Source organism: Actinia tenebrosa, unplaced genomic scaffold (assembly GCF_029948245.1).
Source record: "Actinia tenebrosa isolate PJP-AT-01 unplaced genomic scaffold, QUT_ActTen_1.0 PGA_scaffold0__85_contigs__length_37466705, whole genome shotgun sequence".
Taxonomy (NCBI): domain Eukaryota; kingdom Metazoa; phylum Cnidaria; class Anthozoa; order Actiniaria; family Actiniidae; genus Actinia; species Actinia tenebrosa.
Genome location: NW_028292569.1, coordinates 19,190,762 through 19,215,004, shown reverse-complemented (window position 1 = coordinate 19,215,004; position 24,243 = coordinate 19,190,762). Strand labels below are relative to the sequence as shown.

At 37.1% G+C, this 24,243-nt stretch overlaps 3 protein-coding genes across 3 annotated transcripts in view; all 3 read right to left on the bottom strand.

Moving 5' to 3' along the window:
* The window catches only part of LOC116298233 (kinesin-like protein KIF2A), a 97,398-nt gene that overhangs the window by 5,576 nt on the left and 67,579 nt on the right, over positions 1-24,243 (bottom strand). The window contains exons 9-24 of the mRNA XM_031706616.2: positions 23,921-23,975; positions 23,783-23,838; positions 22,059-22,117; positions 21,881-21,928; positions 19,483-19,573; positions 17,954-18,017; positions 17,118-17,209; positions 16,442-16,507; positions 12,348-12,424; positions 12,157-12,231; positions 11,599-11,663; positions 11,034-11,122; positions 5,890-5,955; positions 3,194-3,238; positions 842-909; positions 260-404 (exon numbers count right to left, since the gene is read on the bottom strand). Coding sequence (XP_031562476.2) covers positions 260-404; positions 842-909; positions 3,194-3,238; positions 5,890-5,955; positions 11,034-11,122; positions 11,599-11,663; positions 12,157-12,231; positions 12,348-12,424; positions 16,442-16,507; positions 17,118-17,209; positions 17,954-18,017; positions 19,483-19,573; positions 21,881-21,928; positions 22,059-22,117; positions 23,783-23,838; positions 23,921-23,975 — 1,161 coding nt within the window. The remainder of the gene's footprint in view (positions 1-259; positions 405-841; positions 910-3,193; positions 3,239-5,889; positions 5,956-11,033; positions 11,123-11,598; positions 11,664-12,156; positions 12,232-12,347; positions 12,425-16,441; positions 16,508-17,117; positions 17,210-17,953; positions 18,018-19,482; positions 19,574-21,880; positions 21,929-22,058; positions 22,118-23,782; positions 23,839-23,920; positions 23,976-24,243) is intronic.
* LOC148913655 (uncharacterized) lies at positions 8,740-9,564 on the bottom strand. Its single transcript, XM_089025935.1, has one exon. The coding sequence runs from the start codon at positions 9,466-9,468 to the stop codon at positions 8,740-8,742; it is 729 nt and encodes a 242-aa protein (XP_088882061.1). The 5' UTR covers positions 9,469-9,564.
* Positions 12,867-15,975, bottom strand: LOC148913654 (uncharacterized). Its single transcript, XM_089025778.1, has 3 exons — positions 15,938-15,975; positions 15,119-15,535; positions 12,867-13,604 (listed from the first exon to the last, which is right to left on the bottom strand). The coding sequence occupies exons 1-3, from the start codon at positions 15,973-15,975 to the stop codon at positions 12,911-12,913; spliced, it is 1,149 nt and encodes a 382-aa protein (XP_088881904.1). The 3' UTR covers positions 12,867-12,910.

Sequence of the window (24,243 nt, the reverse complement as noted above, 5' to 3'; positions counted from 1 at the left end):
AATTGAACTAAGCTAAGAAAGTCGCGACGACAGTGAAGACTTGGCCATCCAAGGTATTTCAAACGTTCATTGTGCTCAATGGAACTGCCTAAAATCCATCTTGAGACATTCCTTTGAATTCTTTCAAGTTTATCAGATCAATGATAGGACGTACCATAGATTTATAACCAGTTATTATTGCCGCCGAAGATTCAATAGACCAAGAAATCTATTATAGATCTTATCATCTCTCAGGCAACATCAGTTTTAGTGTACTTACGGTATGTGTACAGAGCATGGCCAGGTCTTGGTTGTTCACAATTTTGTCTCCCATAGGTGATAATGCAGAGATATCGTCATCAAGATGTCTTCCATCTGATGCTGATGGCTTTGGTCTTTTATTTTCAGGACCAAGCTCTTTAACTCTGTATGAAAACGAAAACGTTCAGACGAAAACAATTCATATGCAAGCCGAATTTAACGAAACTCCCTATCTCATATATCGAATCGAAATATGACGATCGTTTTGAATAACTGACTAGCCTCGTGTTCGTGTGAAAACGCAAAAGCGTTTTCACTTGTAAATGAGGCTAGTCAGTCCAGGGCCAAGCTGTACAAGGGTTGGAGAGCGCTATCCGAAGGATAAATCTTATTCAGTGAATAAATGTATTTGCCCGGGATAATAATGATTTTTTTGCCTTCGGTGCATTTACACATAATATATCAAAAAAGGAGAAAAGGTTTCGAGACAGCATTTTTTGAGAAAATCGTTAGAATGAACGCCTAGACAGTCGCCTGGGCAGCGACTTAAGTGGGGCTTATTTGAGGATCAATGCTGAATATTATATACAAATCGTCTCACCTGTCAGCATATCGTAGTGTGTTGAGGGTGTGTTCACAGCAACTCATGCCTGGAGATACCATTGCAATCTAAAAGAAAAGAAAACTGTTAAGGTAGTATCGGACAGAAAGAATTCATCGGTGGATTTTTTTCTAACTCTTACTACTCTTCCCAGCAAACCCAGACAGTCGTGATTTTTTATACACTTTCTAGTGTCTGTTATGTTAACCGCAAGTGCATTTCAAATCGACCACGTGATGCCAAGCTTCTACGACATGGACAGGTTTTTTTTACAACACGTGGTAAAAGCTTGACTGCACTTTTCACGTAGTGTAAAAAAACTCGTCCACGACTTTTCCACGATTACGACTGCCTCCTTCGGTCTACTGGGAATGGTAGTACAAGAGAAAGAACTTTGTAATTCACGTTCAAATATGAAATATTATGGGAGGGGGCACCGATTTTTTTTGTACTAAAAGGGTTGGTCTCATGAGGGTTTTGTCACTTTTTAAGGGGAAAAATCCGACAATAAATTTTGGTATAATTCTAGTGTTTTCTCAAATTTTTTTAAAAAAATGTATAAACCGAAAAACTCACTGCGTATATGAACAAGCGAAAGTCAAAAAAATATTTAAACGAAAAGAGATAATGTGACACCTTTTCCTGAATTTTATGAATACAAATGTGAAAAATGCCAAAAATCTATATTCGTTAAGATGTTATGACAAAATTATAACATACAAACATGGGTTTGTATAGGAAATCGCTCGATCTCGAGTACAATTTGGAAATTAATAGACACGAGTAATGTTTTGAAAGTTCTTGTAATTGCACGAGCCTTTAGGCGAGTGCAATTAAAGAACTTTCAAAACATTACGAGTGTCTATTAATTCCAAATTGTACGAGAAGATCGTGCGATTTTTTGTTTATAGTTCACTCAACAAAATTTCAGTAAAAAATGCAAAGCGACGCCGTTCATCTTTGTCTATTTGGCGGCCGATTTTCAGTCCATCGCGCAACTGAAATGCATAATAAAGATTAGCTCTTATTAGTTTTTACGGCTTTTTTGTTTTTTTGTTTTGTTTGTTTTGCCGCTGTTGACATTGTTTTGGCCGTGTTTCCATAGCGACCTAATTCGGTACTCCTACGGAGTACAATTAACGCTATAATTGTACTCCTCTCGACCAATCAGAGTCGAGTAATTTTGTTGAGTGTACTATAAACCATACTAATACACAAGCTATTAGCAAATAGATCGAGGATTTGTTTGTTATCTCCAGGGACCCGAAAACCTATTATTTCGAATTGATTTTAGAACTAAAGAAGTCAAATTCATTTTTTATTTATTCATTCTTAAATAGCGGTATTTGAGTTGCACTTTTTACATTGTTGTTTTAAGAAAAAACTGCGAATAAATCAAGTAATGAAAGTCTTTGCATTTTTCGAAAAATACGCCTCATTTTAGGGGGCTTACACGGTTAGGTATCAGTGCTACTTTCGTTTTACGTGTTCCAGTTTATATTTGAGATAAGTTGAATTTTTAATTTTCTCCCTTTTTACTAGACAGTATTCTCTGGCTTCCCTCGCCAAACAATCACCATGTGATTGATCAGGTGGAGAGTGTAAAACTAGTTTGTGACGTTGGTTACCTAAAGCATTAGTCTTCAGATAACTTTGAAATAGATGATAAGACTGGGAGAATAGAATGCTTTTCAATCAAGCCTCACTATGTCGTCTTTTCTATAAAAAAAGCAGACTGCGTGGGGCCGTTTTTTTCGGTTCCAGTCCAGTCCAGACATCAAATCCGAGTTTTACAGCATGCCACTGAGCTTATATAACGGTGGATATTAAAAACATTTTAAAAATATCAAACAACAGAGTGAATACTTATCTACTTGCAGATCTGAATATTATTACTGTCATTGTACTCTAATCGTGAACACTCGAGTTGTCCACCAATTAGATTACGAATCGAAAACGATCTATAAAAGCTATTCAAGGAGAAGAAATGATGAAAGAGAAAGAAAAAATAAAAGCATATTGACACAAATAAAAAATGAAATGAATTCGAGCGTTCACGGTTAGATTAGAACGACAGCAAGGCGCAGCTCAACCCAAGTTGCAAACCGTAGCTCAAAAAAGGGAAGGCACGTTCTTTTTAGGGGTTAGGTGAATGAGAGAGGAGGGTCATCAGTAAAACGTTCAAACCTTTTTGGTGGGTCAAACCATTTTATTTCGAGGAAAGCTTTTCCTCGTTGACGTAATAGGAGGACAAAGACTTATTGCTGAATGAAAGGGCTAGTGCGAGATTCCCCCTCCCCCGCGCATTTAAAAATAAACCTCTCCAAGCTATTTTCACTCTTAATTGCTTACCATACACGTTTTAGATTTTTCTCCAATAAAGGAATCTCTCAAGACCTGATGGAAACAAATAATCCCATTAATCAATATCTATCTATCTATTGCGATCGCTGTTGCGAAATTGAAATTGTATTGGGTAATAGTTTTTAAAAAGTTACATGTATACATACATACATAGACAAATAGCGCCCCGGTTTGAACTTCCTCCCGCACAACAACCCATTTCAGACCACTTGTCATTCCCCGGCCTACCTAAATAACGCCCCGGCTTGAACCACGACCTCCCACACAACAACCCATTTCAGACCACCTGACATTCCCTAGACATTCCCACATGAGAAGACACATGAATATGGATACAACTTAAACAAAGAATCTTTTCGCAAGGGAATGACACGTGGTCTGAAATGGGGAAACATTACTCCCAGGCCGAGGAATTCTATTATCCAAAGATGAATAGCGAGGTCTGGTGCAGTTACCATTTTACAAGACTATATTGAAACGCTAAACTTCATATTATACAGAACTAATATATTATAAAGATAACTTCATAAGAATAGGAAACATTCGGGTTTTCCGATTCACCGGCTTTTTTGTCATTGTTTTTGCCAAGCTATCGGCACTTAAATATAATTGATTGAAAAATAGCAACATTAATCACAGTAAGAACAATGGCAATATCAACAACGTTGGCACCAACAACAAAACATACCGCATATCTATTCCCTTCAAAGACTAACGCTCTGCTGACGCCGTACGTAACCAATAACGAAATTTGAGCTCATCAATTAAGAATAATTTACAACCAGTCTTCACAAGCAAGACGATCGTTATTGATCTCATGCCGTGAGAGAAAAAACCTGCACTTGTTAACCTATAAATGTTTGTTTTCTCCAAGTATACAAAAAAGTTCGAGAGTATACTTTTGTCTGACCAAGATACTGTATTAACAAACACAATATGAAAGAATTAGCCCTAAGTTTCAAGCATGGACACTATGTTTTGGCATTTTGTGAAGTCCAAATTATCAGGTATGTTTGAAAGTCAAATTTACTTATGTTTTGACTAATTTGCATACGGATTCAGAGCATGCGCAGACGTTTTTCACTCGTGTCGCGACAACCTTCAATTAACATTCAAAGTGACTCGCTAAAAGCGAAACGTTTTGTATAGAAGAACAATGCCTTTTGTATTCTATTCTATAAATCTATTGTACGCATAAATAACTATATACACTCAATTGAAGAATCGTTGTCGGGTTCAGAAACATAGAACATAGAAGCCGAGACCGAAATGGCACATGGGAAGTACGTTAATTAGATGCATGCTGTGACCGGCGACCCGTGGCATCATCCACTGTTTTTAATATGCGTTTGGCATTCTAAACCGACTGCATGGATGGCGCAAATGAATAAATTATAATATAATCATGTCATTTTCCATGTACCACTTCGGTCTTAGCTTCAATGTTCTATGTTTCTATGTAGAGAATAGCCAACTTTCGATATTCTGATTGAGTGATCAAGCACAAAAAGATTCCAGTCGAGGATCCGTTGAAAGAAAAACAATAGAGAGTTTTAGATTGACTTTTTTTTTCTGCCCGCAAACGGCAACGTGACCACGTTTTCATAGTTTTCCTGTATTTTACTTTACCTTTTACAAACCTTCTCACCAAGCGTAAATACTCTTTTGTTTTACTACTACTTGGACTTTTTTGCGATTCTTTTTCAGTAATTTAAAAGAATTTTTTACTGGTCAACTGACGTTTCACGTTTGCCGTGAACGTAAATCTAAAACTCTCTATTAATTACAATTACATTGTTTCCCAGGAGCCTCGACTCGAAATCTTTTGTCCTTGACCAGAATATCGAAAATTCGATTTGTTATTGCCGTTTCTTAGTTCTTTTAGTCCCTTTCCTTTTGGAGGACAAAACAATAGGTTTCCAATCTCAGGAGATTCCAATTTTTTGTCCCCCAAATGATGCTGCTTTGACGTCACATGCAAGGGGTTTATTGCCATCTGGACTATAAAGCGCATGCGCTCTGTGCCGCTGAGTAGAGGGATGGCTTAGAACAATTGAGTTTTGTACGAATTGTAGTAATAATTTTCGCATTCTTATTTTTATCTATTATTTATTTATTTTTTACACACAGGAAGCCCACCATCAATAAAACATTAGTATTGCTGCTCGCCGGGGTTCGAAGCAATAAATAAATATACTGTTATCTGTGACACGAACACTCACAAACTAGTTACCTTGTGCAAGGCAAGTCGATATCAAATACTCCGTTAATTACAGTGCTGAGCGCCAAACCCGAAACGTGAACACCCAACAATGTTTTGGCGCTTCACTTTAATGTTTCGATATCGTTACATCGATGTACGGACTCCGCCTATACAAACTTCAAGGTGAAGCGCTGATGTCTAGTTGGTTAACGGTAGAGAGCACAATGAAAACTCGTCAAAAAGTTGTCAAAAACTTGTACGAAACTTTGTTGGGTGTTCACGGTTCGACGCGCAGCACTGTAAGGAGATCGCAGTATTTTAGCCTTAGAAACTATTGAAATGATGAAAGCTGGAAAAAATAGAACCTACTACACAAATGGCATTACAGAAACAGACTATACGACTAAAATGCGATGCTTAAAATGTGCTGCACTTGAACAAAGAGACTTGGAACACAAGGCCAAGATTGTGATTTACTTACTTGAGTTAGTTTGCTTGCACGAAACGGTAAATGAGCTCCTTTTCGGCCAAGTGCACGTATACACTCCTGTTGATAAAAAAATGCACATCAAACAACAAGAAATATGGTCACAATAGTACAAAGCTCGTCAAAATACATTAGGGGCATTTGCCTTTTTAACTAAGATGCGTAATGAAAACTTTATTTTGATGCTTTTTGTTTTACAATTACAAATCTCGCTAATAACTAGGTAATTCGCAATCGGCTACTTGAATTAAAGATAAATTCAGTTTTACATGAAATGAAAGGCTTATAGCTCAAGATATGTACTTGGATACATACAAGAAGATGAGGGGGAAAAAAACAACAATAATAGTAAGAAATGATATGATATGAAGATACTAAAAATTCATTAAATCAGGATTTTCCCAGTCTTTGTTTCGTTTACAAAAAATGAAATATGTGGATCTAATGGCAATGTTGATTATTTTTCTTATTATATACATTTTATGCTTTTTCTCGTATCCTAGCTGGTCGAACATTTCTAAAAACGTTGAGCTTTCCACAGAGAAAACTCCAACAGAACTAATCGAGAGATTTACAAATTTAACAGATTTAAAATCACTACTTAATTTTCTTATAATATTTTCGTACTCTTTGTATTTTCGATCAACATTATTTTTCAAATTTGATTCAAAACCAACTGTTAGTTCCAGAATAAAAAGACAGTCTAGTGTTTTTATCAGAAGATCAGGACGGTGGGCATCTCCAGTTATAAGCGAGGGGCTGGTATAGCCTTCAATGTCAGCATATAATGAAGATTTGTCGAGTTTAGATAGCAGTGATGCAGCGAGGAAGTTTAAGATGGAATCGTGCCTCCAAGTGAAACATGGTAGATAGTATTGGCATCGAGCAACAACATGACAAAGAGATTCTGAAGAACCGCAATAGAAGCACTCAGAACTAGCTGGCAAACCCCATTTTGCTAGACTCGTGCGTGTAGGTAGTGAGTTGTTGATATATCGAACGGTAAAGTTAAAAATGTTCTTAGGTAGATTAGCTTGAGCGGTAGACCAGATTGAATGAAGTGATGACAGGGAGTACTTCATGATGTTTGTGAAAAATGATCCTTGTGATAGCACATGATGTGTTAGTTTTTCCTCTTGTGTAGATCTAAAGTTCTTGAGTACTTCTTTAGTTGATTGAAAAACATCATATTGAATCATTGAGCTGTTACTAGACGACTTCCAAAGATATTTTATGTCACTGCTTTTACATAATTTTAAGGCTTTTCTTGTAACGGTTTGGCATTGAATGAGCTTGACTGAAGGTGGGATGATATTTAGACCAAATTTATTTCGTGGTAGATAAGTGTTACTTGCGGTTCCAGATATGGGGATTTCTAGCCATCTGCGAAGATATTGATTTACTAAGGGGTCAAGATTTTCAGTTATCCATGTTTTTCCGAGGTCAGCAACAGTTAAATGCCAGGATATTTTAGATAAAACATAACGACCATAAAGCAGGAGTTTATTTTTAGGATGAAGTGGTTTCATATCAATGTCAGACATCATGGAGCGTACAGTGGAGGTCACTTCAGATCGATGTTGGTCATTAGACATGTCAAAATCAAAGAATCTTCCTAAATATCGAAATGATTCTCCAATGTTGACACAAGGAACGAGAACGCCATTTATGAGAAGTTTAGGAAGGTACTGGATTGACTTTGTGCAGCTTTTCCCGATACCAAACGTACAACACTTATCAACTCGTATTATCATGCTTGCCCATTGACACCACATCGCAAATCGGTTAAGAAGATGCTGATTTTCCGACTCTTGAGAACTGATAACAGCAGCATCGTCTGCGAACTGAAACCAGTGGAGTGGATTTAGTAACTTGTAAGAAAAACCGAATTGACGGTACTTTTCTGACTTTATATGCTGTATAAAGGTGTTAAAGCATAGATTGAAAAGTAGAGGACTTAAACAGTCACCTTGAAGGACTCCACGACCAATAGCTATAAAAGGAGTGCTAAATTCTTGAGTAATTATTGAGGTTTTAAAATCAGTGTACAAACTTTTAATCAACAGTTTGATATGATCTGGGATGTGATGATAGTCAAGGACTGATTGAATCAGATTGTGATGGACTTCGCCAAATGCATTTTTCAAGTCAAGAAGGGTTATTACAAGTGACCGTTGTTTAGTACGAGCTTTGTTGATAATGTCAGCCATTTGGGATGTGTGTTCTAGCGTTCCAGATAGACCAGGTGTAAATCCTTTTTGAATGTCATGTTCAATTAAATTATTGGTAACCAAAAAGTTAAAAATAGAATTACGTAGACATGAGGTAAAAACTTTCAATGGAATTGATTGTAAAGTAATAGGACGGAAGTTTGCAGGATCACCAGAATCTCCTTTTTTATGAATTAGAATCGTACAAGCTCTTTTCCACTCAGAGGGGACTGAGCCAGATGACCATACTGTGCGAATTATTTCAGCTAAATAAGTGCGAAGGTAGGGACATCTTTTAAAGCAGATAATGGGGAGTTGGTCTAAAGGACATGGACTGCCAGAAGTTTTCATCCTTCTTATGACATGTGTAATTTGTTCATATGTTGGGGGATCAAGATGAAAAGGAGTAACAGGATTATTTAAGGCTGGTATAATAATAATAATAATAATAATAATAATAATAATAATAATAATAATAAAAATAAAATATACTATAATAAAAATATATCTACTAATGTATAACCATAAAATCTATTTAGTAAAAATTAATCCTAATAGTATATGTTAAAAAAAAAAAAAAAAAAGCAATGGCAAACATTTATATATATATATATTTTAAGTATTTAGTTAATATTTAGTTAATTGCTTCATTTGCAGTCTCAACATCCAAGTCTATGTCCTTTATGTTCCTAAATACTCTTCTTGTGGTTCTTGAGCCCCTAAGGCATAGAAGAGCTGATCTCAAAAGGGAGAAAGAAACCTTTGCTCGTATCAAGGATACAGTGGTGGCATAATCTTCTCCTTTCTTGTTGGCAATTAGTTCGGCGAGCCTACTGTGGTATCTTCTACACTCATCTGCCATACCTCCAGTTGTAGTGAATACTAATGGCGTAAAAGTCGCTTGTTCAACTTCCAAGACTCTGCTAGCAGACTTGCGCTTCTTCCCATTCTCATGCAGGTGGTATATTTGCTGGGGGGTGAGGTCTTTGTAGGACTCTGCATTTGGGTGACACACCCTAACATCAAAGAATGCAGATCTCTGCCTTTCCCAAAAGCCACGTGCATGAACGTCAAGGCGAGCATCAGAAGCTTTATTAGAACCTCTGGTCAGGATTTCTCCTGTAACTTCTTGAAGTACTGGTTCTATTTCAACGTCATTGCAGACCATGCTCAACAGTTCTGCTTCAAGATCGCGCAGCTCGTTGTGGCGCTGAATAACAAATCCGCCACGTCTACAGATAATAGCATGGCCCACATTAAACAAATCCCCGCACACACATACCGATGGGCTGTCAGTGATTTCCCAGTCGTATCTAAGTTTGATAGCATCTCTGAATTCTCTTTTGTTCAAATCGAAGTCCATGTCCTTGATGGGGATTACCGTCAGCCAATTAGATGCGCCCTTTTCTGTAGCAAGCTCAACAGCTCTCTTTGTCCTTTGGGGTAAGGAATTCTTCAAATTCTATGTTATGAAATCTATCATTTGTCGCTCATTTAACAAAACCATACCAGTCCATACACTTAACTTAAAATATTAATGTTCGATGTCTATAAAATATTGATAATCATCCTTAACGCCTTGAAGTCCAATGGAAAGTTTAGATTAATTTTAATTCAGAGTATTTTTTAATAACTATGCTCGGATATATCCAATTGAATCCGGATGATGAAGCATGTCTGGAGGAGTTTTATTCTCTCGCAAAAAGAAATCCCAAATATTTTTTTAGATTAAAAAAGGCGAGATTCAAAAAAGCCTGAGATTTATTAATGATGGTAACAATGACTGGAAGGAGGATATCTATGCATTGCTTTAATAGCATTGTTGGTATAGGATCCAGAGTACACGATTTGGTAGGAGATTTCATTATGATTTTACGTATTTCATCTGCATCAAGTGAGGTGAATTCACATAGGTGGACAGAGCAAACTGGATCAGGGTAAGAATCTAAGGAGTCAGAGTCTATTGTAGTTGTCAGTGACTGGAGAGGTCTCCAACCTCAGGTTCCGGATCTTTTTCTTGAAGTGCTCAGCAAATTCAGAAGTAAGCTCTTTGTTCTGGAGTGAAGATGGTAATACTCTGGGTTTCTTGCCATTAACTAATTTGTCGACTTCTCTGAAAAATGCTTTAGAGTCAAGTTCCTTAAATTTCTCGGATAAGTATGACGATTTAAATTGATCAAGTAGTCAATTATAAATCATGCAGTGTTCTCGGTAACAAATTTTGTTTGTCGATCTCAAGTCATGTAGATCTCCATTTGCGCTCTAGTCTTCGCTTGGTGAGTTTTTCTTGACGGAGAATGTCATTAAAAAGAAATTTGTGACATAAACTGTTTATAGCCGGCATGATCTTTGCGTGTTAATAGTCTCTTTCACAGTTCCCTGCGCCATCTTGAAAGGTAGGCGTTCCTTTGCATCGAAGCGAGACGTGCCTCTTGCTTCGATGCAAAGGAACGCCTACCTTTCAAGATGGCGCAGGGAACTGTGAAAGAGACTATTGGGTTTATTAAGTTGTTGACAATTATTTTATATTATTTTAGTTATCCTATTACTGAACATTTTCCTTTGAGCTTTTACCAATTACTGTGAACCCTATAGTAATCATGTAAGCCAAGACAAAAAAACTAAACGCACCTTATGCTCATCCTTATGCTCCCCCCCCCCCCCCACCCATATAAATGGCCCTAATGCAAACGAGAAGCTATAAAATATATTCAAAAAAATTGCCTTTTGGGTAGCTTTTGTTTGTTTTTGCTTATTAGTGAAGATCGAAGCTGATTTGCTAGTTGGGCATAAACACGTATGCGCCTGATTGGGAAACCACCGGATTAGCTATAACCAGCCCGGCGATGAAAGCACTTCTTTAATAATGACGCGTTATCTGGCAAATGGCCGTATAGTTTCTTTTAACGTGTGCCTATCAAGACTGACCTTTAATGCAAGTAGGCTCTTATTGATTTCAGCACCCTCTAAACGTGTGTGGCGATCAGAGGTTGATGTATCTGCGCCACGTTCATTACCTAGAGGAGGAGAATACAGTAATAACAACGCGTACGAGAAAACTGGTATTACAACTTTACAGAAAAAATTATAATCGATTAAAAATAAATAAATACAGGAAATAAACAAATAAATACAAAATAACTATTCTTTTATAGAATTTTCTAATGTATTTTTCTAAAATGGAGAGAAAGAAGTAAAAATAGGGAATAAGAAAGGGAAAATACGTACAGGAAGTAAAGGCTAAGAGCAATTTTGCTAAAAATACTATAATTGAAGTAAGGATTCATAATTACTTGAAATATTTCACACTGAATTAAGATTTTTCAAAACAATTTACAAACGTTGATCCGTGAACGCGCATCTTTCTAAGTCATAGACAAACGTTTCAAGTATTGCTGAGACGAATGCTTAAAAAGGTACGTAAAAGTGAGGACGGAGATGAAAATCTTGTGAGGCCTGTGTACTGTGTTCAAAACACCCTATTTCTGCATACCTGCTAGGTCGATAAGCGAGAACTTCCCGTACAGATGACCTCCACCGCCATCTTTTCTGTAGCCCCTTAATTCAAGAGAATACAAACTTCATAAGAGTCATTATCGTCTATTTCTTTTATATTTTGGCTATCTAATCAACTTATTCAAGGACCAGAAACGCTAAAGTTCTACTTCTATTCTAGTTTAGTTTGGGAAGAACCCCCTCCCCTCCCCTGCCTAAAAACGATATTTTCGTACTATATGTTTGTGTGAATAACAATTCATACTTCAGACTCCCCTTAGTTACATGTTCCACAAGTTCATGTCCTGAATATTAAAAAATGAATATTTATAAATGAATATTGCCTTGTAATCTTTGTAGCACTCTTGGAAACAAACACTGTGTAGTTGTTTGTGGGACAAAATTTCAATTTCACTGAGAAAACTGATGCAGCGATGATTGGTTAGCTATTGTCTGAGCCGGATCACAAAAACGCCAGATAAAAATGTACCCTGATGATATTATTTAGCTAGCGAGCTGTACTGCTGATTTGTAATCCGTTTCCTTTCATACTTACCTTTTCCTTAAAACAATCTGAAAGACTGCGTGAGACCGCGATGAATTCTGATTAGCAGACGTTTGGCCTGATGTTCTGTTAAGATCAGAGATAAAGGGCAAGATTTAAAAGTAGGGAAATCTACAAACAGAACAATGATAAAAGAATAAGAACAGCATATTAACTTGAAAATTGCTGGGTATTTTACACACCTGAGTTTATTACCAAGGTCAATGAGTTTGAGAACGTCATGAACAGAGTGGACGACATTTTCTTCCAGCTCACAAACCTTATAAAAGTCCAATAGTAAATGTACAGTAAAGAAGAGTGATTTGACTTTTCGTGAGGTCGTGCAAATAATTCAAATGGAAAGCCGGGGTTTTTTGGAGCTTGATACAACTCAAACAAAGAATGTTATTCGCAAGAGGATGACACGTGGTCTGAAATGGGGAAAATTACTCCCAAGCCGAAAATTATAAATAGCGAGGTCTGGTGCAGTTACCATTTTACAAGACTATATTGAAACGCTAAACTTCATATTATACAGAACTAATATATTATAAAGATACAGTAGGAGAATTGATTTAACTTAATACACCGTATGGTTTGTGATGTTTAGAAACTGACGTTTCGGACGTTAGTCCTTCGTCGGAGTAAATGTAAAGTGATGGAGGTGGAGATGTGTATATATAGAGAACGTGGAAGGTGAATAACCAATGAGAGATAAGTAAGCGGAAAGACAAAAGAAAACAAGAGGATTAAAAGTAACAATAGACTAATTAAAGGCGAAGCGCTCGTTCATGCCAAGAGGGTTGTGCGTACCTAAGGTGTGAATAAGCCTCATTTCTTTAGTTTTGCGACAATGATTGCCGCCGGTAATTAAAGATAAGCCAAAAACAACAAAGTCAGAGATAGAATGATCGGGAGAATTAAAATGGCGGGAAACTGGTTTGGAAAGATCATTAGTCCGAATATTATAGAGATGATTCCTTATGCGGTCACCTGAACGGCGTCCAGTTTCACCGATGTATAACTGATTATAATTAGAATATTGAATGCAATAAATAACGTTAGATGTGGTACAATCAAAATGGTCAGTGATGGTAAAAGTAGATTTAGGACCTGTGACAGAAGTGCGAAGAGCGATGAAAGGACAAGTGTTGCAACGTTTACGAGAACAACGAAAGGTGCCAGGTTCTTTATCAGAGGGAAGAGTTCCTTTAACTAGGAAAGCACGAAGGTTACGATCTCTTTTGAAGGAGAAAAGGGGGCGTTCACTGAAAATATTAGACGTCGTGGAATCTGATTTGAGTAAATTAAAATTGCGGTTTATAATGGGTTTAATGGAATTATTGATAGGATGAAAAGTAGTAACAAACGGAATACGATTATTAATAGAGCGAGTTTTAGGTGTGAGAGCTGTGGTACGGTCAATAGAAGATGCCTTCTGCAAAGCACGATCAACGATATTTACATTTACATTTACCAAATTACAAGCACGCCCTCTCTTCGAGGCTTAAGTGCTCGGGTAGGTCAGGATCAAAGTTAGTGTTCTAATTTACAGACCCCACTTTTAAATGCATTAAAATTTGGGACTGTGACTAATTCAGCGGGATAGATTGTTCCATTGTTTTATTGTCCATGGTAGAAAGCTGTATTGTATATGTTTTTTTCTCGAGAGGAATTTTAAAGGATCTGTTGTGATTATTTCTTGAGTTTCTTGTCGAGGGTATCAGTTCATTACAGAGATCTACATCAACTAAGTTGTTTATAATTTTGTACAGCATGACTAATCTCTGATCAGCTCTGCGCTGCTTAAGACTGCGCCAACCAAGCTCTTCCAACATCGCGGTGACACTTGCTTCACGGCTGTAGTTGTTACAAGCAAATCTGGCTGCTCTTCTCTGTACCATTTCGATCTTATTTTGGTTCACTTGGGTGAATGGGTCCCACACAGTAGACGCATACTCAATTTGAGGACGAACAAGGGTTTTGTATGCGTTACCTTTGATGTGTTTTTGGTGAATTTGCAAGTTCCGCCTCAGAAAGCCTATGGATGAATTTGCTTTCTTGACTACAGAGCATATATGTTCATTCCAAGAGAGCTTATGATGTACAGTGACACCAAGGTACTTCACTGCGTCTTTTTCCTTAAGGGTCTGGTTGTGTAGAACGTAATCATAGATGAGAGGCTTTCTACGCGGTGTGACTCGAAGCACATTACACTTGTCAGGGTGGAAAGACATCTGCGACTTATTTTCCCATTCTTCAAGAAGTTTAAGATCTTTCTGTAAGGTGGCAGCATCGGTTTCGTTAGTCACAGTCATATACACAATAGTATCATCCGCAAATAGTCGAACTTTGGACTGTAGTTTAGCTGGAAGATCGTTGATATATATTAAAAATAGTATCGGTTCAACCACGGATCCTTGGGGCACACCGCTTGTTACTGGGGCCCAGGACGACATTTGCCCTTCACATACTATTCTTTTCTGTCGCTGATGTAAGAAACCCTCTATCCATTGGTTGATGTAACTGTTGATTCCATATTCTCTGAGCTTGCGTATTAGCTTCTTGTGGGGTACCTTGTCAAATGCTTTGGCAAAGTCCATAACTATAACATCGGTTCGCTTGTTTTCTCTGAGGTTTTTGTACAGGTCTTGAACAAATGTCAAAAGTTGGATTTCGGTTGAACGCTTCGTCCTAAATCCATGTTGTAGTTTGTAAAGTATGTTGTTTGAATCCAGATGTTTGATTAAGTGTTTTGTTACTATGTGTTCCATGATCTTTGATGCAATGCAGGTAAGTGAGATGGGACGGTAGTTTTCTGCATTGTAACGTTCACCTTTCTTAAAGATTGGAGCGACATTTGCCTTCCTCCAGTCCTCGGGTACTTCACCAGAATGTAGCGATTTGTTAAAGATGACTGTAAGTATCGGTGCAACAACTGTGGCAAGCTGTTTCAGCACCCTTGGGTGATCTAGATGTCGAGTACTTACGATCAATAAAAAAAGAACGCATTTCACGGCATCTGTTAGAGAAATCAGTGTCGTCACTACAAAGGCGACGTAAACGCAGAAACTGTGAAAAGGGAATAGAATTGAGCGTGTGCTTAGGATGCGATGAAGAGTACAATAAATAGGAATGAGAATCGGTAGGTTTGTAATGCACGCTAGTACTGAGCTGGTTAGCGGTGATACTGATAGAGATATCCAAAAAAGATATGGAGGTTTCACTAATTCCCGAAGTGAATTCAAGTGAAGGATGAAAAGAGTTAACATAAGAGATAAAAGCCTCAAGATCACATTTACTACAAGATGTAGCACCAATGCAATCGTCGATGTAACGACCAAAAAGTTCAGGCTTGGGAACAGTATGGCTATGGGCACTAAAATGGGTCCTAGTTACGCCAATTTATTTGTAGGTTTCATTGAAGAGCAAATTTTTCAGCAGTATACTCTTCATCGCATCCTAAGCATACGCTCAGGTCCCAAATCTACTTTTACCATCACTGACCATTTTGATTGTACCACATCTAACGTTATTTATTGCATTCAATATTCTAATTGTAATCAGTTATACATCGGTGAAACTGGACGCCGTTTAGATGACCGCATAAGGGATCATCTCTATAATATTCGGACTAATGATCTTTCCAAACCAGTTTCCCGCCATTTTAATTCTCCCGATCATTCTATCTCTGGCATGAACGAGCGCTTCGCCTTTGATTAGTCTATTGTTACTTTTAATCCTCTTGTTTTCTTTTGTTTTTCCGCTTACTTATCTCTCATTGGTTATTCACCTTCCACGTTCTCTATATATACACATCTCCACCTCCATCACTTTACATTTACTCCGACGAAGGACTAACGTCCGAAACGTCAGTTTCTAAACATCACAAACCATACGGGGTATTAAGTTAAATCAATTCTCCTACTGTTCGATTCCAAACACCGACGCGGTTAACTAGTTTATCTAGTCTCTACCATATTATAAAGATAACTTCATAAGAATAGGAAACATTCGGGTTTTCCGATTCATCGGCAAGTCATTATTATAACCAGGTAAAATCAATTGAAAAATATTACTTGACTACTTTATTAACATTCGTTTGCAGAGAATGTCATTGAGCTTAAATCGGCGTTATTAATGTAATATATCAACACGCGGCTGTTAGCTTCAAAACGACCATGTACCAAAATTGGAAACCGTACATTGCAAATGTTGTTGTATGATATTTCCGTGGCAGGGGGTAGGGGGGAATGGTGATAGCCTCAAGAATTTCTCCATAAATAAGTCAAGTTACCTGTACTTGTTGGTTACCATCTTCTAATACTCTTAGTTTCTTTCGTTTATTCAGTAAATCAAACACCTAGAAACCAATGAAAAGATAACAAACAATTAATAAAAAAAATCTGCAGGACTAACAGATCCACTTAAACGAAAATACTTATAAGAAATACAAACCAAAAAGAAACAAAAAAAAAAAAAAGATTCAAAACGTTTTCCCCTTGATTTTTGCGCAGATCAAATGCACTTATGCACTTGAAAGCCGCTCTATGATAGTGATGGGGCATTAAGACTGGTTTACACTTGCGACTAGATTGACATTGGTCAGATGCACCATTGACAAAGTGAAAACCATAAAACGAAGTGGGAATCTGTGTCAGAAAAGCGTTAGCATTGGAATACTAGAATGTTCTATTCAGTTTTTGACTATAACATCAAAAGACCTTTCTACTATTTTGATTTATTAAATTTCTTCGTCCTCCAAGCAAATAAGTAATTGATACAAGCTAAGAAAGTAGTAAACGGTTTTCGTGAAAAAAGAAATATCAAATCGAGTTTTCTGATTCCGCTCCCGCTGAAGAGGAGCGATTTTCACTTGCTATTTTTACCCATACTCTGCTTCCATCTACGTAGGAGTGAAAATCTGGCTTCAGACAATTTACAACATTAATACAATTCTGTTGAATTGCTACCTTGCTTCCATAAATCTCGAAATAACTACAAGAGATCACCAAGTCTTTGTTCTTGTGTTTGGGGTGTTTGAGTAGCTTGAAAACATCTTGTGCTAAATGGAGCAAATAGATTTTTTAGAGTTACAGGCCTTTATGCAATGACTAATACACCTGTTTCAAAAAACGTTGTTGGTCGGAGATCTGAAATCTGAGACCGAATGGAATTGTGGGTTGTAAGGTGTAAATTGTTTGTGGTTTTTAATTAGAGTACAAACACTATAAGTGTGTAACATAAAGGCTGTGTTTTCACTAGGACAATTTAAACTAGCTTAATTACGACACCGGAAATACGGCAAATTTAAACTACCTAGCAAGATGGTTTAAGTTGTCCTACCAAATAAATGGGCCAATCACAGTGTTATTCTTGAAAGGTGGTTGTCGGATTAAAACACCTCCAGGAATTTTACGCAAGTTAACATTTCTAGTGAAAACACAGCCAAACACTAAATACTGCTAAATTATGCTAATCCTATTGTTTTCTATTGCTTAATTAGCACTATTTACTACTAAATAGTGCAAAGTGTTGCACACTTTTAGTGTTTGTACTCTCTAGTAGCTTGCAAAAAGTTAATATCTTGATATACTAACATTGAGCGATGACCTGCGCTGGCAAACTATCTAGGTAAGTGTATGTTGAATTTTTGACGAGAAAACACTCAGTCCTCCACACTTCTAATCGGTCCAAGATTTCTGATTTCAGATATCCAACCGACGTTTTTTGAAATAGGTGTATGCAAAATGTGCGCAAACTAATGCCTCCTCGACTGTACGATACTCTTACTTGCACTCATGCTCACCTGCCATGGCATAAATACCATTTGATGAATCTTGCTGTTTACCAGTAAATGTACCACCCATCGTCTGAAAGTACGAAAATAGTTAAGATATAATAATAATATCTGATAATATCTGGATGACGATGATGATGATACTGAGGAAAGGAACCCAAAACATCAGAATACAGAAGAATCACATCCCTAATTAAATTTTACAAGACAATACCATCCATCATAGATAAGTTACTCTTCAGGCAGGAAGAGAAATGAGCAGCTGATGCAGTTAGATTAATAGGAAGTAAACGATATGTTAATAGATACTGAGATGAACCTAGAAGATGCCCACCAAGGAAAGGAAACCTCTCATTCTTATGGGTCAAAAAAAGCTTACTACTCCGTTTCATCAAATTCGCCATAAAGTAAACATTTTCTAAGGCTTTAAGAAAAGTATATTGCAATTTTTTGAGATAAACTCATTCAATTTTGAAAAAAATCACTCAACGCCAGATGGTTTTTTAAAACTCTGGTTAACGTATACGGATCAATTTTTTCGCATCTTATTTCACAGATATCTATCAAAGTGTTTTTATTTTTTTCCTCTTGTGAAATATTTGCCATTTTCTAAAGAATGCACTTAAAAACACGCAGCTCTAACTTTAAAATTAAATAAGATACAAAGAAGCGCCGAAAGAAAAAAAACAAAAACAAAAACAAAAACAAAAACAAAAAAAAACAAACCCAGACACACTTTGATAAAAGAGTTTTATCCCAAATATAAATGAAATCGGCATAATATTTGCTCTTTAAGGTGGCTACCTACTATAGAAAAATGAAGCTACTGCGCACGCTCCTACGCAACGACATCGACGACATTATTTGAGCCCACGATGTGCGCGCGCACTAAAACTGCGAATGCCTCCAGAATTTTATTGAGGAACCATAGACGTTTTAAACTTCAACAGGGCAAAACCCTTAAATTTTGCAAGGGACTCTACAAATTTTTTTCCACAAGGCTACATTAAAAAGAAACTCAGTCTGATAATTTTTAAAAAAATACATGGGTTTCACTCGTAGAAAAAGTGGTAACTGTACATTTCGAGTTAATGAAGCATCAATCTAGCTAATACAAGTATTGTTATGAAAATACTCTAGGTTTAAGTTTCTATTCAAGGAACGCTTCGTCTTCGATATTTATCAAACCTGTATATACAAGTCACTATCGGATGGGTTCTTATAATAATTTGTCCTAACTTCCGTATAAGATTTTTTTCAGTGCTTGCACCTAAACACGAATCCATTGGTAGTAAATGAACCTTTTTATTTCTTCTTGCGATATCCCTTCAAAACAGCAAATGCCGGGGCGAGAATAAATAACTTCTCGACCCCAGAGTATCAGACAGTTTTACATGCTAATGAATTTTTCTAATATTCTTATGAGCTGAGAGGAGCGGACCTAAAGAAATCCTTGTATGTTTGTTCGGGTGTAATTATTTATCTATCGACGTATACACACACAATGACTTCTTCAATTTTCTGTTGTCTTTACTTACATGAGTTTTTCCGCTGCCTGTCTGTCCATAGGCAAAACATGTTGCCATCCCTTGGTTGAATATCGTTTCCACAAGCGGTCTTGCAGTGTATCTAGAAGGAATAGGAAATTACGATTCAAAATTACTTCGAAGCAAACTGACTATTGCCCCATGGATGGATGATTAAGAATTGGAAATTATGGTCTAATGTTCCAGTAACAGAGCAGTTCCATAGATTTGTTCGTTTTGCTGTCCGGCCTCATTTATCCGTCTCAAAACCCTTCAAACTCATTCCCCATATCTTAATCATTTCCAAAACTTTTCTCCCAATATTTATTAACCTCTTTTTAACTTTCCAAGCTTTCATAGTTCTCATTCTCCAATTCTTACCAAAGTTCCGGGGTTTACCACATCCTTGTCAAACCTTAGCCTTTCCCCCCTATTGGAGGCCGAAAGCAATGCCTCATTTCAAGGGCAGTTCTCATTCTTCTAATCTTAACTCATACCTTCTTTCCCAATTCTTACCAAAGTTCCGGGGTTTACCACATCCTTGTCAAACCTTAGACCTTCCCCCCTAACGAAGGCCGAAAACAATGCCTCATTTCAAGGGCAGTGGCAGTACAGATGCAGTTCCCACTTCTTACTCCCCATTCCTTAATATTGACACATTCTGCAATGGTCAATGTATGGTATCAAGATTAGGCAGGTCCCAAGGTGTTGGGAAAACGTGTCTTGTCCATGTGCACGCGTTTAGTAGATTCGTCGAAAAGGAGAAAACATCACATCAAACAAATTTAAAAAACTCATTAATAATTCATGAATGATATACAATAGAAATCATGACCATGAAGGAGGTTTTATATCTGATATAGATTCGTCTTCATTTGCATAAACTTTAACTCGGATTTTCTCTATCAAACTTGGTTCATTTCGTAAAGAATTCGGTACAGTATGAGAACATACATCAGGAGTTTTTTAAGCCGTTTAATAAACTCGCAGATCGTGTTTTATCGGGTCTAAAACCACTCGTCTACGCCTCGTGTTTTATACCCGATAAAACACTCCTGCTCGTTTATTAAACAGTACTTAATTCACAAATAATCAGGTCTGAGCTGGTGCTCGAACCCGGACCACAGCGGTGAGAGACGATCGTTAAACTACTACGCCACCCATCATATACTAATTCGATATCAATTCAATTCGAAATCTACGAATAACTGAAATAAAAAAAACATATTTATAACCCAATCCGCCTGTCCTATAACGCCCTTGAACAAACAAGTTACTGAATTAGTTTTGCCACTTCAGTATTGGTGACCGACTGAAATAAATTTCCACTAAACGCCCAGTCCAGTCATTATCAAGCCCCAAGCTAATTAAGGATCAGTAGTCACCTCGATATCGATCAACGCTATTGATGGCATATTGGACGCAACTCAAAAACCGCTTCGCATGCGCCAAAACTCCCGCCTGTGTTGGAAAACAAGATGGCGGACACGCCAGTGTATCACGTGCTTCAGAATGTTCATACTTTCAATGACCCCCAGCGTTTCAGTTTGACTTTGATTGGAGATCGAAAGCAAGCAGATAAATCTGTAGACCCTGTTAAACATGTCCATGGTCTTTGAAAGAATATTTCTCATTGATCATTATGGTAAACGATGCTGTTTTGGGGCAATAATATTGATAGTCGTGGCAAAAATCTATGCAAATCACCTTTGTATTTTGAGCAGACTTAAGGTCAGGACAACAGACTTAAGCTTAAGACTGTGATATTTTGTTCATTATTTGTCATTCCACAAGATATAAATGAGATCCTGATTCCAAGGATGAGTTCCGAAACAATTTTTGTCTGACTTGCATTTTTTTTCCCTTTCTTGTACACGAAGTCTTCAAACGAGATACCTGGGGCATTCGAGGGAAAATTCTTCGAGACTTTCTTTTCTTAAAAAGGTAAAGGAATAAAGGCTCTGGGTAAGAGATTGATTCTAAAGGCCATATACTTGGTGTTTCCCACCCTCCATATGGTAGGTATATAAAGGAAAGCATTACCCTGACCAGATCGTCAGTGTGACAGGTGTACGGTGAGTTGTGATAGGGTTGCCATGTTTACCGCGACTTTATGTGCAAGGCCCCTCATCCCACCGAACAAGCACCTAACGCTTAGCTGATCTACTAGTGGATGAGCTTAAATGAGACAAAACAAGAAGATGAAATTATAAGCATTCACTAGATAGGAAAGATAGAAGTGACAATGGTGATACGAGACTCTCGACTTTGCCATTCTTTTGAAAAGAATGCCAAAGTTCATATCTTCACAAGTGAAAGAAAAAATATCGCATCTTCGCCGGAGAGGAAATTTTAGATGCATGACAATTTGTGGTCTTTTAACCATATCTATATATCTACGTATACTTACCTATAAACCATTTCATTTGTTGCATGCTCATCAAATGCATAATCGAACCTAAATGAAAATGAAGCAAGACAAGAAAACTTAAAATTATGTAACAGTAACAAGAACTTATGTCATTTCTAACTAAATAATGATATTTTGGGAATCATCACTATTCTCCCTGTACACTTCCATAACTTACCAAAACTTGTGGTTCTCTAAGTACTTGGTTAGATCAACCTTAAGTTTACATTCATGTACCTGAAAACATCATAAGCAATCTGCAATGTGAATTTTGTGAATTGCAAGTGCTTGGGAAGGAATGGTAAATGCTGACAAGTGGCCAGTTACGGCTGGAAAGCAGTGTCAAATGCCAGTAACGGTTGGAAAGTGGTGTCAAGTGGCCAATGATAGTAGTTGGTTGGTAATAGAGGAAATAGAGGGACTGCAATCAGTCTAGCCGGCGCAGAAGGCTGTAATAATTAGATCTAGAAGTGTCCATCTTCCCCTATTTAAAACGACCTATGTCTTTCGGTATAGGAAATAAGGAAATAAGCTATTCTAGCTAATGAGAAACATGGACACCTAAAACCATCCACATGGCGGTGCCTCTCTTAGGTAAGATTTACTTAAGGTATACTCCAAAATTGCTCAAAAGTATCGATTTGTACATTTTCACATTTTGCGATAAAATATGTAATATTCTTCGATTTTCCCCCCAAAAAATTTCGATAGTTATTTTTAATAGCGAGTAATAAAAAAAATACGGTTTGTGTCAACAAAGGCGCTTCCGCTCAATCAGAAACATTTTTGCGTTTTTCTCGGAAGTGATTTTGCGTTCAGTTACCCGTACCTTTTGAGTCCGATGTCAAAGGGAATTTCACCGATTTCACTGAAATTTTGAGGAAGTCTTCTTGGATAGTTGTTCTTCAAAAGTGTGTCGCCGATTTTTTATTTTTTGTTTATTTCCAAAGTTATCGTGGATTTTGGCTTGCATACCGGTGATATAGCAGCGTCATAACTTTAAGAGCGTATAAAAAAGCAACGGGGCAACTAATCAAAAATCGGAGACACAATTTTGACAAGTAATGTCTTGTGATCTCGGAAAGGTAATAAGCATTGGTTTCCGATCATTACCGGCTGTCATCGAACCGCCGCGAAGATGCCACGGTGAAAATTTAAATAATTCGCTCTATTTTAAAAGGATAAATATATTTTACAAAAAGGAAAAAAGCCGAATAGTTTTTACATTTATTCAGCTTTCAGAAAATGAATACTTTGTTGAGGTTTCGATTATAAGATTTTGTGCTATTAAGAGTACCTTAAGCAAGAAAAGAAAGAGGCAGAGAAACAAATTAAGTGAAATTGACAGATGCTTGTCTAACGAGAATGCATCGTGCATGTTTCAGTGAACGAGACTTCTGCAATCCTAATTTATTTTCTATACAAAGCACAGACAACTGACATCAAAACCGCACCTTAAGTTGGCTGTGTGACACACACTGTCTAAAAATAGCTCACTCCCAAAAGACATGTGTCACGGTCCAAATACAGGATTGACACAACTAGTTATGGACTCTTGTCATCCGTTATTTTTATCCTTGAGTGTTGCAATTAGATAAAAGTTTCCAGTTTTCCTCCCTCCGCAAAAGTCAATTTCAGTGGATGAAGAGCCACTTTGTGGAAATGCAACTGCTAAATCATTCTTTAGTTATATTTTTTATTATATTATATATTCTTTAGTAAGGGTAAGTAATTTGCAAGTGGTTGGCAAGTAGCCACTAACGTTTGTTAAGTGGGTGCGTGTGGAAGGTAATTGCTGACTAGTAAGTGGATGGTAAAATGGTTAGTAAGTGATTGCCATGTCGCTGCTTAATGCTGAACTATTCGACAAAAGTATTCTACTATTATTAAATGTTATCTTACCACACAGATGTCTGTATCAGGAATCGTACACATATCTATTTCCTTTTTGTTTATTTCTGTAAACAGAAAAAACTTGCTTTCAAAATAATCAACTGATTTATTAGCTAAAATTAAAATTCTTTTGTTTTGTAGTTTTACCTTTCTTGGACAGAGGTCGCTTGCGCACGCATACACATATCTGATGTTCTCCGATCTATAGGGAAATGAAATTAAAGGCAAAGAATGAAAGAATGATGAAATTACTACCAAAATTAATTCATCCGAACCAAGCCGCCTTTGTAAAAGGGCGAAATATTGAAGAGCCTTTGAGGTATATTGCTGATTTGTTTGAATTTGCTGTAGAAAATGATGCCTCTTATGTACTTTTCGCTGCAGATTTTCAGAAAGCTTTCGACTCAGTAGAGCATAATTTCATTTTTGCAACTCTAAAACATTTCGGTTTTGGTGAAAATTTCATACAG